At 36.9% G+C, this 15,215-nt stretch overlaps 2 protein-coding genes across 5 annotated transcripts; one reads left to right on the top strand and one right to left on the bottom strand.

The window, feature by feature from the left end:
* Positions 1 to 1,423: 1,423 nt before the first annotated feature.
* Positions 1,424 to 8,844, bottom strand: LOC145558966 (putative E3 ubiquitin ligase SUD1). The gene is made up of 9 exons (XM_081620343.1): positions 8,307 to 8,844; positions 6,646 to 7,338; positions 4,832 to 5,596; positions 4,534 to 4,745; positions 4,065 to 4,421; positions 3,724 to 3,884; positions 3,470 to 3,633; positions 2,655 to 2,801; positions 1,424 to 2,239 (listed from the first exon to the last, which is right to left on the bottom strand). Exons 1-9 carry the CDS (start codon positions 8,673 to 8,675, stop codon positions 1,757 to 1,759), a joined length of 3,351 nt encoding a protein of 1,116 aa, XP_081476469.1. The 5' UTR covers positions 8,676 to 8,844; the 3' UTR covers positions 1,424 to 1,756.
* Positions 8,845 to 9,982: 1,138 nt separating this feature from the next.
* Positions 9,983 to 15,163, top strand: LOC145558967 (filament-like plant protein 7). Of its 4 annotated transcripts, none has more exons than XM_081620347.1 (6): positions 9,983 to 10,140; positions 11,742 to 11,895; positions 12,148 to 12,280; positions 12,357 to 14,127; positions 14,334 to 14,388; positions 14,622 to 15,163. In XM_081620347.1, the coding sequence occupies exons 2-6, from the start codon at positions 11,797 to 11,799 to the stop codon at positions 15,111 to 15,113; spliced, it is 2,550 nt and encodes an 849-aa protein (XP_081476473.1). In that variant the 5' UTR covers positions 9,983 to 10,140; positions 11,742 to 11,796; the 3' UTR covers positions 15,114 to 15,163. The 4 variants fall into 4 exon arrangements, with proteins under 4 accessions (XP_081476473.1, XP_081476470.1, XP_081476472.1 ...); XM_081620344.1 differs by lacking the exon at positions 9,983 to 10,140 and adding an exon at positions 10,867 to 11,440; XM_081620346.1 differs by lacking the exon at positions 9,983 to 10,140 and adding an exon at positions 11,451 to 11,582.
* Positions 15,164 to 15,215: the final 52 nt, after the last annotated feature.

The following is a 15,215-nucleotide window of genomic DNA, read 5'->3' on the forward strand; positions in this document are numbered from 1 at the left end:
TTGAATTTGGGTCAGGTCAATAACAAGTCGGGTTGATCTTGGGCCGAGTTTGTAAATGGTTGGGTTAAATTCGGGTCGGGTTAGGAACGGGTCGGGTTGAATTCAGGTCAGGTTAGTAACAAGTCGGGTTAAATTCGGGTTTTGACAGGTTTGGGTCAATTTCGGTTCAAGTCAGGTTAATTTACGGGTTACATTCGGGTCGGGTCATCTTCAGGTCAATTCATGTTCGGGTTCGGGTCTCATATACTTGGGTCAACACGGGTCTGGGGTTAGTTTTAGGTCTGGTCCGGTCGGTTTTGGGTCACCATTTTTCGGGTTCAGATGGGTCGGTTAATAATCAGGATCGAGTCGGTATTTTGGGTCGGGTCAACTTTTGACAGCTCTAGTTGTAGTTGACAACTTGAACTGAGCAAAGAGAGATGGTGAGAACTGCTCTACAAACTAAAAAGAATTGGGTGTGTATATACACTATGAAATAGATACTGCAGTAAAGATGGCTAGTAGTTTTGAAAGGACACTAGAGGTTGATGATGGTAAATTTTTGTAGGAGTTGATTTACTACACTAAAAAGAACATAACCCCAAACCTTCATAAGGTGAGATAAAATTTCTAGAAAACCCATATTATATATAGTGCCTCTCAACTTCTCAAGGAGGTACAATTAATAATACAAGTACATTCTTTCCTTGTTAATTTTTTTTTTTTTTTTTGACAGGATCTTTCCTTGTTAACTTAGACGTTTAGTAGTCTTGTTAGTTTTATGTTCCTTTTGTTAATCTTCAACTTAGCAAGTTAAGTCATCTTGCAATAACATTGTGGGCTAAGAGGCTCCAAGTCACAAGATGAATTAGAAGAAAAATTGCGAGAATAAGACTTGCTTGAGAGCTTTGGAGACCACAACAATGAAGGATCTCAAAATTTTAAGACCACAAAGGTAAAGGAAAGGAGAGAGAGTAAGCAAAGGAGAGAAAACCCTAGCCGTGATTGATAACTCTACTTGAGGGGTACCATATACGTAGTACGAAGTAATATGGAAAAACAGTAGATATAACTTGAAAAATCAAATAAAGTATACTGGTACTTTGTAGTAAAACCCCAAAAATAATAAAAGAAAGAATAGCTGATGTGAACATAAAAATAAAGCCAGTTAATTTCCAAAAAAAAAATTGTAACAAAGAAAAACTAGGGCTTTTAAAGAGTGAAGAGAGGAGATGGTGGCTAACTGGATTAAAAGCTGGTAATCATTCACTTGTATTTCCTCCATCCCATGTCCCAACTATAAGCATAATCGCTACATTTACCATGGTGAGCCAGCCAAATCAGAATCTAACCAAGAAATAAGAAAACTCAATGACATGAGACGATTGTATAACACGTTGATTCGACATGACTGAAGTTTAGTTGGAATATTAAGATACCTTCATGAAAACCAGTTATTGAATCTCATTGCCATCGTTAATTTTGAACACTTAAATGAATCTGAAGCTAAAATCCAACTGGATTTTATCTCTCTTTCAAGAAACAGGACAGTATAATGTGTAGGAACTAAACCTTAATTCTACGCTGTCAGCTGATAGCTACGAAAAATTATTAGGAATAAAGGACAAAAAAATATTACATTTCCTCTTCCTTCTCTTACTATTACATGTTATATGCACAAACTAAATAATCAATCTACATTTAACTCACATGACTTCTTCCGAAACAGGTATAGAACTACATGCCAGGAAATTGACTCGTAGATTCATATCTATAACTAAGCATCAACTTGGTTGCCTCGTCTTAATCTCAGACCCACATCTTCTTGTCTAATTACATCATTTCGTTGCATACTCAGAGCTTCTGTTTCTTCAGCAGCCCTTCTTATGGCAGCTTCCCCAAAATTATGGAGTCTGCGACCGATAAGGTAGCGGTCATCACGAATGGAATTGTGCAAGTTTGTGAACCAGACATGGAACCTCTTGGCACAGAAAAATAACACGCTTAAGCACAGGCACCCCAACCAAGCAAACCGGTAAACGGCCGAGTTGACAATCAAGGGGTAACCAAAAACGGGAAATACTCCTCGAGCTAAAACATAAGGTACGCAGAGAGCAGTAAGCAGCTTTAGTATTATAGGTAGCACTATCTCCCGCAGCACCCAAAGACCCTGCAGCCTAGAGAATCCATCTTCTCTAACTCTCTCAAATTTAGCTCTCCAACTCTCATCTACCATGGGCATCATGTGGTCCAACATGACCTGTGGAATATAAATTTGAAACAAATTAGAGTTGCACGTCAAAATCATGCAATCAACTTCAAACATTAACTAGGACTTCACATTATGGGACACCATGACACAAAATCAAATCAGAGTTAAAAGAAACACGTGTAGCAGATGGAAGATGCATCGTGAAGAAAGAGTACTTCAGTATTTCCACCAGAATCTGTGTCGGAGTAATATACAAGTGTGTTTCCAGTAACCAAACACAAGTACAAAACATCAGCAATCCAGCACCATCCGAAAAACGAGTGAGGGTCAATGCACGGAAGCATAAGTTCTATGCCCAAAAAGCAATCTAGAAAGTACATTCTGGAACAGATCCAGTTAAATTACCCAAATAAGACAGGCAACACATACTACAATCCATATTCCACAATGATCAGATACTCACCAATCGTGTCCATATCTTCAAAAATATCAGTCCCAAGGCCCAATCTTGGTAAAGGAGGAAAACTGGGCTTTCATCTACCGGTACTCGCATTGGTACAATCACCAAAAGCTCGAACAGCAGTCCTATCAAGACAGGAATTACAAATATCTGGACAGCACAACAATTAAGGGTCAATATTTAAGGGACAATATATGGACAATGTTTTACTAAATATAGGAAATATATCACGATGTCATAAAGAACAAGCATAAAACTAAAATAGACCAGCAGCCAAACAATATCTCTCTCACAGGAACATTTTCAGATATATCAAGTCTTTACTTTAAAATATGATAAAAAAAAAAACTTTCAAACTCAGGTTGTTCACAATATGTGCTTCTCTGCATTGGTCTTAAGTAAAAAATGTTGGAAATTAGTTGTGAGACAGGCAAAGGGATATCTTAAGGATCCTACAATTTCTAACAGACACCCCCTTCTTTTTCTCATGGCGCTGCTAGAAAGCAATCAGCCAATCATAGAATTACACTAGCTGCGACTGTGACTTGCCGATTTTCAACAGCAAATCGATGCATCTAATTAATCGTTCCAATAAAAGGTGCCCTGATGAAAGGGGTAAAATACACCTTCCAGCTCCCACCAGGTAACTCCCAATAAAAGCAACCCCCTAATTCCACTAATATATCATCATTCTGATAAAAGGTAAGTTGATAAAGAAACGGAAAAAAAAGTGTACAATAGTGTAACCCTTTTTTAATTCCTCTTCTTCCATATTCTACATGGTGGAGAGATTTGGGTAAACAGAATATATAACTTACCCATATTGATAGAAGTGCAAAACTCTTAAGAGCAATTCCACACCACTTCCAAATTTGGCCAAATAAAACTGCTGCCCTCCTTGATTTGACCTGCTCAATTGTATACCTGACTCCAGCTATGGCAGTCCAAATAACATAGCTTCCAATGGTGAAAGCATACAGGTCTGCAGATAATAATCAGGGAAGTGTTTACAGCATTTCCTCAAAAAATATCAGAGTAAAAACTATAAATTACAACAAATTAACAGTAGTACCATTGCACTTTATGCCATGCGTTATAGGAAGAAGAGGGATGGAGTTGAAGATAGCCCTTCCAAGAGATACGGGTACAATAATTAATGCAGAATTGAAGACGAGTAAGGTCATCCAAGCCACTACCAAGAGCAAAACAATACGGAATACAAATCTGTATCGCCTGTAAAGATTTAAAAGAACCAATTTGAGAATGGAAATCGAGAAAATATGTATATAAGCATTAAGACAAAAATCAATCAGGAAATGAAAAACAAGGCTGAAAGACAAAACTAAAAATATAAAACATGGGTAGTGATTTCTAACAGCATACTGACACTATGGTCAGTCATTAGTAACTTACTCTGCATCAGATTGTTCTTCTCCGTCATATTCCTCCATATCTGAAGTTTCAGATCCATGGCCCTCATTTTGAGCATCTGGAAGAAGTGCTAGATGGTCCTGCTGTGCACCTCCCAGCTGCAGACCACGTAATCTGTCCTGCCTAACTGCTTCATCATTGCCATTATCTTGATTACCAGCTTCATCAGACTTTGGAAGTAAAAAATCTGTCAAGCCAAGTGTCCAGCCAACAGCAGTGAACCAATACCGAAGAAGAGACTTAATTGTTGTTCTTAGTTTGAAATGCTCAATGGCAAAGGGAATGCAGATTTGAAACAACAGTATGTCAGCAGGTATCTCAGTAAATGGATCTGCAACTCTGAAAGATACCAAAATGTAAATAGCATATTAGCAAATGAGAAATCACAGGTCGAACTGAAAATCACAATGATGAACATTAACAGCCTATTAAGCATAGAAAGTGGTCGTACGAAATATCAAGTGGAAATATGGAGGGCGCCATCCGCATTGCAAGCTTTACAGGAAGGAAAACCAGCATCACAATCAAACTGCCATATACAGCTACAGAGAGCAAAACTCTACGAGCATGTTTGTGAACAGGATCGTCAATAAGATCGCGAAATGGATTGTAGTTAGGATCAGCTGGATCTCGAAGGAAATAAAGGACTCCACTACGCAAAACCTATCAAAACAAGGAGGAAATCAATACATATAAGAAAAGAAATTTTTATGAAACATTAAGAACATCTCAAGGAAAGGGTAGAATACCCCTCGAAGAAGGCTGACAAAGATGCTGATCTGCAGCATGTAGAATATCCCAACAACCCAATGAACCAAAGAACTAGCCAATGGAGAGACTGAAAAAAATTCAACTCTTTGCGCCATCGATTTTCCAAACATCCTGATTGTGCAAATATCCAGCCACCAGCCACACATCAAAGGGAAAACTCCAAGTTCAATAACAAGAAGGAATGCAACCTTGATCATAGTCATTAAGTGTCTCATGCCTGCGAAGAACTGCCGTAAAAGGGAAGGAATATTCTCTGCTGCTGAAGCAATACCATGGAACCTTCCCATAGTTAAAGGCTCACCTTTGGTATACTTAATTAATGCAACCATGCCAAAGTAAAGAAAGATGAGGGAGAAAATAAACATGTATCCAACAGCCAGTGTCGTAACATCAGAAAGCTTGGATGTTCCAGCAGTCACACCTTTCAGGACATCTGAGGTCAGAGGGGAGCTAATGTTGTTCGGAGAAACATTCAGCTCACTTGCATTTGTACTCAAAATTTCAGCCACATTATCAATTAGGCTTTCAGATTTTTCAGAAGACAGATTAGTGACAGTTGTCAAGGCATTCTTCAAGGTAATATTAGCCAAGGAAAGAGCTGATTCTGTAAGTGGCATGACTGTGGAAAGTACTGGATAAGTTGCAGAAGAGAAAAGCCATGATATATAATGTAATATTACACGTCCAAGAGAGAAAGGAGCAAATATAACAACTCCAAGAAAGATCATGTTGCTTGCCAAAACCTGCAGCCAAAGCAAAACAAAGAAGCTAGAATTAACAAAGAGAGCACAATATTTAATGCCTCCAAAGAGGCACCCTCGTCAGTTTGGGAAGGCCCAGAGAGGCTATTTCTACTGGACCTCTGGACCTAAGCATGCCAAGCATCTAGTATTTCGTAGCAAATAAAAAATACAGTTAATGAGACATTTAGATGAAGTAATTAGCCTGTGTTATCACGCAACAATTTTAAGCACTAATACTACATAATAACATGAAGTCATAATGTCTGATATTACATCGCATCAAAATAAGTCCCTGAACTAAACTTCAAATAAGCTGTGCATGTGTACTCATCCATGTGAACCAGATCAAATATTGAAATATAGCTCCTATTTACACAGAATAAGGCAATGCAAATTTCCAACCAACTTGAAGGTTTCAAATAATAGATAAATGTTAAGTTACAAAACATGGAGAATTAAGTACTGTTTAATGTTTTAGCTAACAAAGTAAACATTATGCTCTATCAGTCTATCTCTATATGGTGTAATGCTAACATGCTCTAATACTAAAGATAACAGCAAGATAGCAACTGTATTTTATTTATAAAAAAAACTACAATATCAAAAGACAATATAAATATTCTTGAGCTGGTACTTTTGGGTAGTATATTTAAAATAGTGTAACTCCATAAAACAAACACTTGAATGAGCACATCTTACAAACATCATGTATCTGAGATTTTTTAAGTTTAAACAGTATACAAGCCATCCTTAAACATCTACAGATATCATGAACCAGAAAGAAATTCAACAGAAAGTCCTTCACTCACAGTACTTTCTCATAAAATGTCCTAGCTGACATGTCCCAAAGAGTCTAATGTCCAGAGCCATACAGAACAAAATTCAATCAAATACTTTATGCTCAAAAGGGTAAGCAGTATCAACATCAGCAGTTTACCTCTAACCCTATTATATAATGCCAAATTATTTATTTCAATTTCAGTTCCGAGTGCATATGGGAATTTGGGGCTAGGGTAAAAAAATTCAGCAAAAAATAAGTAGATACTCACAGTAAAAGCATTCTCAACCAAATGGAAAACAGGACCCTGCATGCCCACAAGCTCATCAAAGGGAACATCTTCTGCACCATCTGCATCATCCAGCCCATCAAAAATCTGATCAACATGAACTTCAAGCCGGGCAGCATGCCTCTCCCATTGAGCAGCAACGTTTTCTGCCCGTCTGATCAATTGATTAGCTCCAGCAATTACTTGAGCAGCTTCACCAACATCATCCACATTGCCATCAGCAAGCAAATTTCTATTTACCTGTCCAAGAGGCCTTCTCACAGCTCTGGCCCCATTCCTATCCCCTTCATCCTCTCTATCGGCATCTTGCCCTTGAGCTTCTCGTACATGTCTAAAATAATCTCTCAAAGATGTAGCCCCAAGAAAAATAAACACAATGCTTGCCGAGAGAAGAAATCCATGCAGACAATCGGTAAGAATAACGGTAAATGACATATGACTGAGGAATAAACGATTGGCTTCAGAAAAACTACGAACAAAAGCCAGTCGCCAAATCCAGAAAGTGATGAAAGGGATAATCAGAAGCCAAACAGATAGCACAAAACCAAGACGTAAAAAGAATTTCAGAACATGACAGGTCTTCTTCCCTATCCCAAGAACAAACTCCCGGAAAGGAAGTCTAGTTGGAGCGTTCTCAGCATAAACAGGAGAAAATGCAAATGCATGCTTGCACACCTGCAGACATTCAAGACATTGTCATCAGATAAACGAAAAAAGAAAGAAAAAAAACATATATCGCAGATTTAAGTTCTATAAGCTATCATAGAATGAACACGACATGCATTTTAAGATTTTTAACAATTAACTTTCAGAAGATAATTACTATGAAAAGATAGTTTTATTAGTTATCATAGAATGAAAACTACATGCATTTTAACAATTAACTTTCAGAAGATAATTACTACAAAAATAATAGTTTTATAATATAGTACCACAGGAGCCAAATTCATGAACAACTGAAGCAAATTGACCTCTCTAATATGGAGCAATTTTGGACTACTTGAGCTAAGGCTGCATACAACTAGATCTCCCTAGACCTCACCTCAACAAGACGACATATAACATATAATGTTTGCAGTCGTTATTTATAGCAATTGCTTAAACAGACTAAGTCCTTTCAATAAAGATAAATGACTGTATATATGTACAAGACCCTCACAGACTAGTCAGCTTCATTGCAGCAGCATGATTGATAATCACCACAACTTCACCGTTAAATTCAACTTACAAAACCAGAACTCCTTGACCATCATCATAGTGTGACAATACCATTCACACAAAAAAAAATAAAGACATAAAAACGATGTGATCACCTCTCTTGAAAAACCCTAATTCTAAAGCACTAAATTCAAATTACTTGCACATGCTCAATTACTACCACTCCCCTCTTTCTCTTCAAAAATTGGTAAAACCTACTAAATCCTAATTTTCTTACTGTCAATATATATATGACAATTCTACAATAATTACAAGATTAAATCTTGCCCCAATTTCTAAGATAATCAACATTTCTAAACTCAAAGAAGCATCAAACACCACAAAATTCGATCAATTTCTCCACGAATTATCAATTCATAGTCAACAAAAATAGAAATTATAAAAAAAATCAGAGATAATTAAAAAGAAGAAGAAAGAGCTGAAACCTCGCACTGACGAGCATTACTATGATTAAGCCACTGAAGAAGACAATCCTGATGAACAAATTTAATACTTCCGCTACAAGCACACGGATACCTCAATGGATTATCCGCATCGCCTGGATTTCGACAAATCCGACAAACATCTTCTTCTTCGTCATCATCATCGTACGATTTATTCACAGCAACCGAAGACGGCGGCGAAGAAGACGCCGAAAAATTCTCCGGCGCCGCCGTAGAATTACCATCTCTTTCTTCTTCGATTGAAACATCATTCGAATCAGTCAACTCATTAGACGACGCATCTTCGGAATTCGAACTTCGGATCTGAGAATCGTACGAGGCAGATGCCGACGTTGCCGGAGAAATCTCCATTGAAGAGAGAGAAAATCTAGGGTTCCGACGAAAGATGAATCGGATGAATATTTGGGGAAAAGGGGGAAATGAGGTGATGATTAGAGGAGAGAGAATATTTTGGGAGGGAAATTGCCGGTTTTGTCCCTGAGTTTTGTAGTTTGGGTTACCGGTAAAGGCGGTAATATAGAGAAGTTAGGGTGGATAAGAATATCTGGTTATCTGATGGAGAAAAAAAACACCGACTATTATCGTGATCAATGCTGAAATGTCGTTTATGCCCCTCAATTGTAACTGAACCAACCACGTACTTTGCGACGAAAATGAAATGTATAAATAAAGAAATAAATATTTCTACGCGTTGTTTTTATAGGACTCTTGTTTAATTTGGGTGTAGCCGTGTAAGGTACTGCTGTATTTTCTATGTTTTATACGCTTTTCAGCTTTTGAACCCGAGAGTATGATGTGCAATACTCCGTATGTTAATGCTAACAATTAACGAGTAGAATAATACTACGTATTTTGTAATTTGAGTACACTTGTACTCCGTATGTTATTTTATTTTGAAATATATATATATATATATTTTTTTATTTTTAACTATAAGATATAAAGTATGGTAAATAACACGAGTAATCATAAAGGTGGAGGTTATAAGGTGTCAATGTACCACAGGTGTTTGAGTTTAAATTTGTGCAAAGGTTAAGGTTGGAAAATAAATGCGTGTGGATGAAGAGTTGATGGAGTCTTTAATCCTAATATACTTTGTGTCAATCGTGTGAATACAAGATGCAATGATCTTTAGCTAGAAAAATGTTTGTGGAGTTTGAATTCATCAAAACTGAATTGAATTTATTGAGACTGAACTTATTGAAATATATTTTTACTTGGTATTTTTGTAGGTCAAGAAACAAAGCCTAATTATTTTTTTAATTCAAAAGACATTTTAAGTTTTTTTTTTTTTTTTTTTTTAAAAAAAAATAGTTAAATAACAGATGACAAAATTAATGTAACGAAAATATAAAATATTAAAGCGAACACTCAAGGTGGAATCGCTTATATAATTTAGGATATCCAAATAAAGTTACCAAAAATTTAGGTACCTAAAATAAAATTATGTATGTCAAACTTCATTAAAAAGAAAAACATTTTGATTTACAATTAGTGGCCACATGGAGGACTTTGAGTCCACCAACTAGAATTTAGTATGTGGCATCTTTGCTTAGGCAGGGGAGTGTTAATCCAATCAAGAGACAAAGACACAATAACCAAATTCTAGATCATCCCTTTTATACTTCATTTAACTAACAATGAATGACAATCACAAAACGAAATGAGTAAAAACTACATGATTGAACTATAAAAACCAGAATTTGAAAAGATGGAAATTAAATACATAACCCAAAAAAGAAAATAAAAGAAGGAATTTAACCAAATAAAGGAGGAAGAAGAATGAAGATCAACACCTAAACTAAGACATAACCAGGTATGTTCTTTTCTTTATTATTATCTTTTCGTTATTATAATTATTATTGTACCAACTAATTAGTAATGTTTTCGTACATGCATGTAAGTGATGTAACATGCCAATTATAGTAAATTAGTAAATGTTAAGTTAGTTAGGATAAAGAAGTGATTGCATGTTATTATAGCTTAAAAGAACAACTTTAATCATTAAATATAGATTAGCTGGATCATTTATTTTGAATTTTTGATATATGGTGGATTGGTGGGTTGTTCAAATCTTGAAGCTTTGCCTTTAATGGTGGTTTGTGGTAATAAGTTGGAATAAAGACCTTAAATTTCATGTTGGTGACACTTATAAATTCCGATGATCATGAATTGGTGGGATGCACTAATGGCCATGGGGTAGTAGCCAACTAGCCATAATTGATGTTGGTTCATTGGTGGAGTTGACGGATGAGAATAAAGTGTATACAATGTATTTAAAATTAATTGCGTATAAAGCAAATATGAAGAATTTTATGACAAAAGGAATGAATATTATTCTTAATGGCTCGTCCAATTTTGAAGTATTAATTGATAAAACAAAATTTGTTTATATACATTTTTACTCTCTACAAGTCTATGATATACATCACTAATGTGCTTGTTTGTACTTTTAGCTATGAACACTGCCTTAAAAGGCTAACCATAATGAGCAAACTCACCATCAAAGAAACATGTGCTTAATAAATGTCATCTTCCAAAACATATGCATTCATCGGGCTTAGCATAAAAGACATACATCCAAATTTATCAGCTAACATATATTACAACAACTACTTTTGTCGAACAAGCTCAAGCACTAGTAAACGAACCTTCAATTGTAACATATGCCAGTTACTTTAATTCGATAAGAAAAATCATTACGAGTCACAATTTAACGATACGTCTAACGGTCATATCACATGTAGTGATGTAGATGATCTAATTTCCCCAAGAAAATTAATCAGTTAATCACCATATATACCTTGTACCTTCTAAAGGTGTAACATGTTCAACTCTTTAGCAGACAGTAGCAGAAAGATAGTACAACAGTAGCACAACATACAGTAGAATCCAATGTAATAATGTAGTCAAAAAAGTAAAAAACACAGTCATTCCACTGTCTGTTTCCTTAATCACCGGTTATTTCTCTGCTTTTTCAACGGACCCATGCGTGCTTTTCTCCACTCACCTTCTTCATTGGCCCCTTTCTCCCCACAACATTATTACTTCTCCTTTGATTTCTTGCTTGTCGGTGAGATTTCCCATTTTCCTGCTAAAATCATCAACCAAATTTGGTTAGTTTATCTTATATTATGTGTATATATTATAGTTTTTATAATGTCTTTGTTGAATCATATGGTATGACATGTGTGGTTTAATAAGTTTGCTATTATTATTATTAATCAAAAACCCAAATCATGATTAGTTAAGTTGAGGGTATGAATTTACTTCCGTGTGTTTCAATTCATCATCATTAGTCTTCCTTCATTATTATGAAAGGTTATGTAATGAAATGAGTTATCTTGGTGCTTTTTTAGCAGCTGGTATAATGTTGTGAAGAAAAGTGATAGATTATGATATTTACTTGTTTTTCAGGTTGTTTTGACAATGTACTAGTGCAGTAGCTCTTCTTTGAGTGTTATTAGAAGCCATGGAGAACAAGTCGTGGCGTTGGCGGAGGAAATCGTCGGAAAAGACTGTAGTTGATGATGGGAGTGCTAGTCTGTCTGTGGAAGGAAATGTAGAAGAGGTAATGCAATTTTGCCTGATTTTATATATGTTGGATATTGTGAATAGTTTCTGAGCTCAACAGAATGTTTTAGTGTATAGATATTTTTCATGCCATTCTAGATTTATGTGATTGTTATATAAAGTGTGACTGAACCAAAGTCATTATGAATATGCAGCTAATATATTCTGTCAATCTAAGCATATCCTTCAGTATAATTGAATGTGCAAGTAAATGCATTAGTTTTGATTTTTGTTGGTATATTGACTGCAGGGTGAAGAGAGAGTAGGACCTGTGAAATGCACGAGTAATATCAGTGACAAATCAGCCTCGGTCATCTGTGACTGTAATGCTAAGGATGAACTAATCAGAATGCACGCACGAATAGCAGAACAAGCACTAGCAGGTAGATAGCGAGGTTTTACAGTCTTCTGGTGTATGTCTGGTTAAGAAGTCCAATTGTTACTAATATCGTATCACAGGTCAAAAGATGGCAGCAGCGGAGGCAGCATACTTCAAGCAAGAGCTAGACAAAGCGCTGCAGCAAGGAGAACCAGCCGAGCAAAAATTAGCTAATCTCAATGCTGCATTGAAGGACTGCATGCAGGAGATAGAGTCTCTCCGAGATGGGCAGAAGGTGTTGGTGGATTTTGAGAAGGAAAAGAGGAAGTTGGATGGTAAATTAGGCGAAGCTAACAAAAGGATGGTAAATTTATCAGCTGAAAATGCCAATTTGATGAAGGCCCTTCTCTACAAAGAGAAGTTGGTCCAAGATCTTGATAAGGGAAAAGAGGAGCTGGAAGCTGAATTCGGCATGCTGATGGACAGGTTAGATTCAGCTGAGAAAGAGAATACGCTTCTGAAGTATGAGTTCCACATGATGGAGAAGGAGCTGGAATTGCAAAATGAGGAATGGAAAAACAGCCGTAGATCAGAGTTGGAGAATGCAAAGCTAGTAAAGAAGTTAGAGGCCGAATGTCAGGAGCTACGCAATCTAGTTAGAAAAAGGCTTCAAGGTCTAATCGCTCCATTGAATACAAAGAGGTCAAATCTGAGGGTGGGGGATTCTCCTGAAAAATCTGGCAGGGGAACAAGTTTTCTCATTGACAGGGCATTCAACATGGAAGAGGAAAACAAGATGTTGAAAGAGATGCTGGCTTTAAGTAACGGAGAGCTTCGGTCTTGGAGAGTCAAATATGGTCAGATGGCATCTAAAGTAGCAGAACTTAAAGCACAACTGAACGAGCTTTCAGAAGCTGAAAACTCGATGCAGTTGGCTATATCTGATCTTGGCCTCAGCAATTATGATGAAGTTTGTGATTCTGAATCATGGGCTAATGCTTTACTAGCAGAACTCGAACAGTTTAGACAAGAGAAAATCAAGAATGAGCCAGAAATGGAGAAATATGCTATAGTAAGCACGGATACACAAGGTTCAGGGAAGGAGTTACAATCAACCAGTAAAGAAATTGTTCCAGTTTCTGTAGATAATATGAGCAACAAGGAAAAAGGGTTGCTTAGACAGGAGGATTCTTGGCTGGATAAGATCTTAAAGGTGATCTTGGAAGAACATCGAGTTTCAAAAAGAAATATGGGTGAGCTTTTGCAAGACATTATGATTGCTTTGGGTTACGATAATCTGCAGAAAAATGATAATCACAGCTCAGATATTTGTGGTCTTTTGACATGGAAATCTTTAGATTCTACTCCCTCAGAGAGTTCAACTCTTGCAAGCTTTTTAAGCAACAGTATCTCAGTGGAAGACACCAAAGGTCAGAATGTAACAGATGCTTCATTCGAGAGTGAAAAGATAAGAAAACGTTTCAGTGTTGACAGATCAAAAAGTGACAACCGAATGGTGGTTGGCTCTCTTAATCGTCATGATACACTTGCTCAGATGATAGCAATTCAATCAGCAATGCAAGATGAGAACAGACAAGTGAAGGAGAAGCTACAAAGTGTGATTGAAGAAAAGGTATCTCTAGGAAACCAACTTCAAGAATCAAAGCAAACCATTGATAGCCTAGAAAGAGAGCTAGAATCTCTCAAGGAATCAAAAGGCCTTACTGAGGAACAAGTAGAAAATGAGAGGTTGATTAATGAAGATCTTGATACACAGCTTACTGTTGCAAAAGCCAAACAAAACGAGATACTCCACAAATTATCATCCTTAGAGGTAGAGTTGGAGGATAAGAATAATTGCTGTGAAGAATTGGAGACAACATGCCTCGAGCTTCAGCTTCAGTTGGAAACGTAAGAGGAATCTTCCCCCCTTGCCCTCTTCCCTTTGGAATCATTTAGCTTCTGAGGAACTAGTGAAAGCCTGAAAAACTTAAGGAAATTCATGATATAGATCACACACAGATGCTCACACACAGCACATGTATGCATGCATTGTACGTATCTGTGTATGTTTTATGTATGTATAATTGATCAGACTATAGGGCGTGTGACTGCAGGTTCAGGCTCTCAAAAGAGGAGTTTCCAGAGAATGACACAAATCAAGTAGAGAAGGTACTGAGAACAATAATTACTCCGTACTTCATATGCTAAAGTTTCAGAGTATAAGCATAGGATGGGATAACGAACATGCAGTCCATCTCATAACTCATAAGCTCCCCTTTATCTTGCATTGACTCTTTCCGACATGTGTATACTAAAGTTAAAAACGTCTAATAAGACCCCCCCCCCCCCCTCTTCTAGCCTTGGTAGTTGTCACTACTGGCTGATATATGTTTTAATGGCAGGAAACAATTCAAAATTTGGCCAAGCAACTCAAGGCATTTCCAACACCAGATGCAACACAATTTGATGAGCTTTCCTCTCCTGATACTAATACATTAAAGATTCAGAATTCCTCATCGATTGATAACAAGAGTTTAGCCATACAACGCTCTACTCTCCGTGATCGTATGTTGGAGGACACTGGTGATCAAACAGATGGTCTCAAGAATCTTAGAACTGAAGAAGAAGAATGTTATGAAGACAGCTCAGAGAAGAAGAGTGTCAACCATACAGAGTTCAAAGCTCTGCCTCCTCCTCCTGGGCTAAAGGTCCAATCTCTTGAAGAAGTTAGCACATTAGCTCTTGTGCCGAGTAAGAAGCCGGGTGGTGGGTTTGGTTTTATCAGAAAGCTGTTCTTTAGGAGGAGGAAAGGCTCCAGCAAAACAAAAGCTGCTCCATTGCAGCGCAACACAAGCACCTTGAAGAAACAAAGGGATGTCTTGCTTGTGATTTAGTATAGTATATGGACTTGAATCCTTCTCCCTACTCTTAAATTTTTTCCAAAACATTGAGTAAGGAGCCTTTTGTTGCAAGCTAGTGATTGAAAGCACTAAAGT

The sequence above is a fragment of the Chenopodium album genome, chromosome 9 (assembly GCF_948465745.1).
Source record: "Chenopodium album chromosome 9, dcCheAlbu1.1, whole genome shotgun sequence".
NCBI lineage: Eukaryota > Viridiplantae > Streptophyta > Magnoliopsida > Caryophyllales > Amaranthaceae > Chenopodium > Chenopodium album.

Excerpts from the sequence above, each read along its gene's own strand:
- LOC145558967 (XM_081620347.1), top strand. The coding sequence starts at position 11,797 with ATGGAGAACAAGTCGTGGCGTTGGCGGAGGAAATCGTCGGAAAAGACT. Across the intron at positions 12,281-12,356 it reads AGCAGAACAAGCACTAGCAG|GTCAAAAGATGGCAGCAGCG; the intron begins GTAGATAGCGAG and ends ATCGTATCACAG. Across the intron at positions 14,128-14,333 it reads CTTCAGCTTCAGTTGGAAAC|GTTCAGGCTCTCAAAAGAGG; the intron begins GTAAGAGGAATC and ends GTGTGACTGCAG.
- LOC145558966 (XM_081620343.1), bottom strand. The coding sequence starts at position 8,675 with ATGGAGATTTCTCCGGCAACGTCGGCATCTGCCTCGTACGATTCTCAG. Across the intron at positions 3,885-4,064 it reads GAAGAACAATCTGATGCAGA|GCGATACAGATTTGTATTCC; the intron begins GTAAGTTACTAA and ends AAATCTTTACAG. Across the intron at positions 3,634-3,723 it reads GCATGGCATAAAGTGCAATG|ACCTGTATGCTTTCACCATT; the intron begins GTACTACTGTTA and ends TATTATCTGCAG.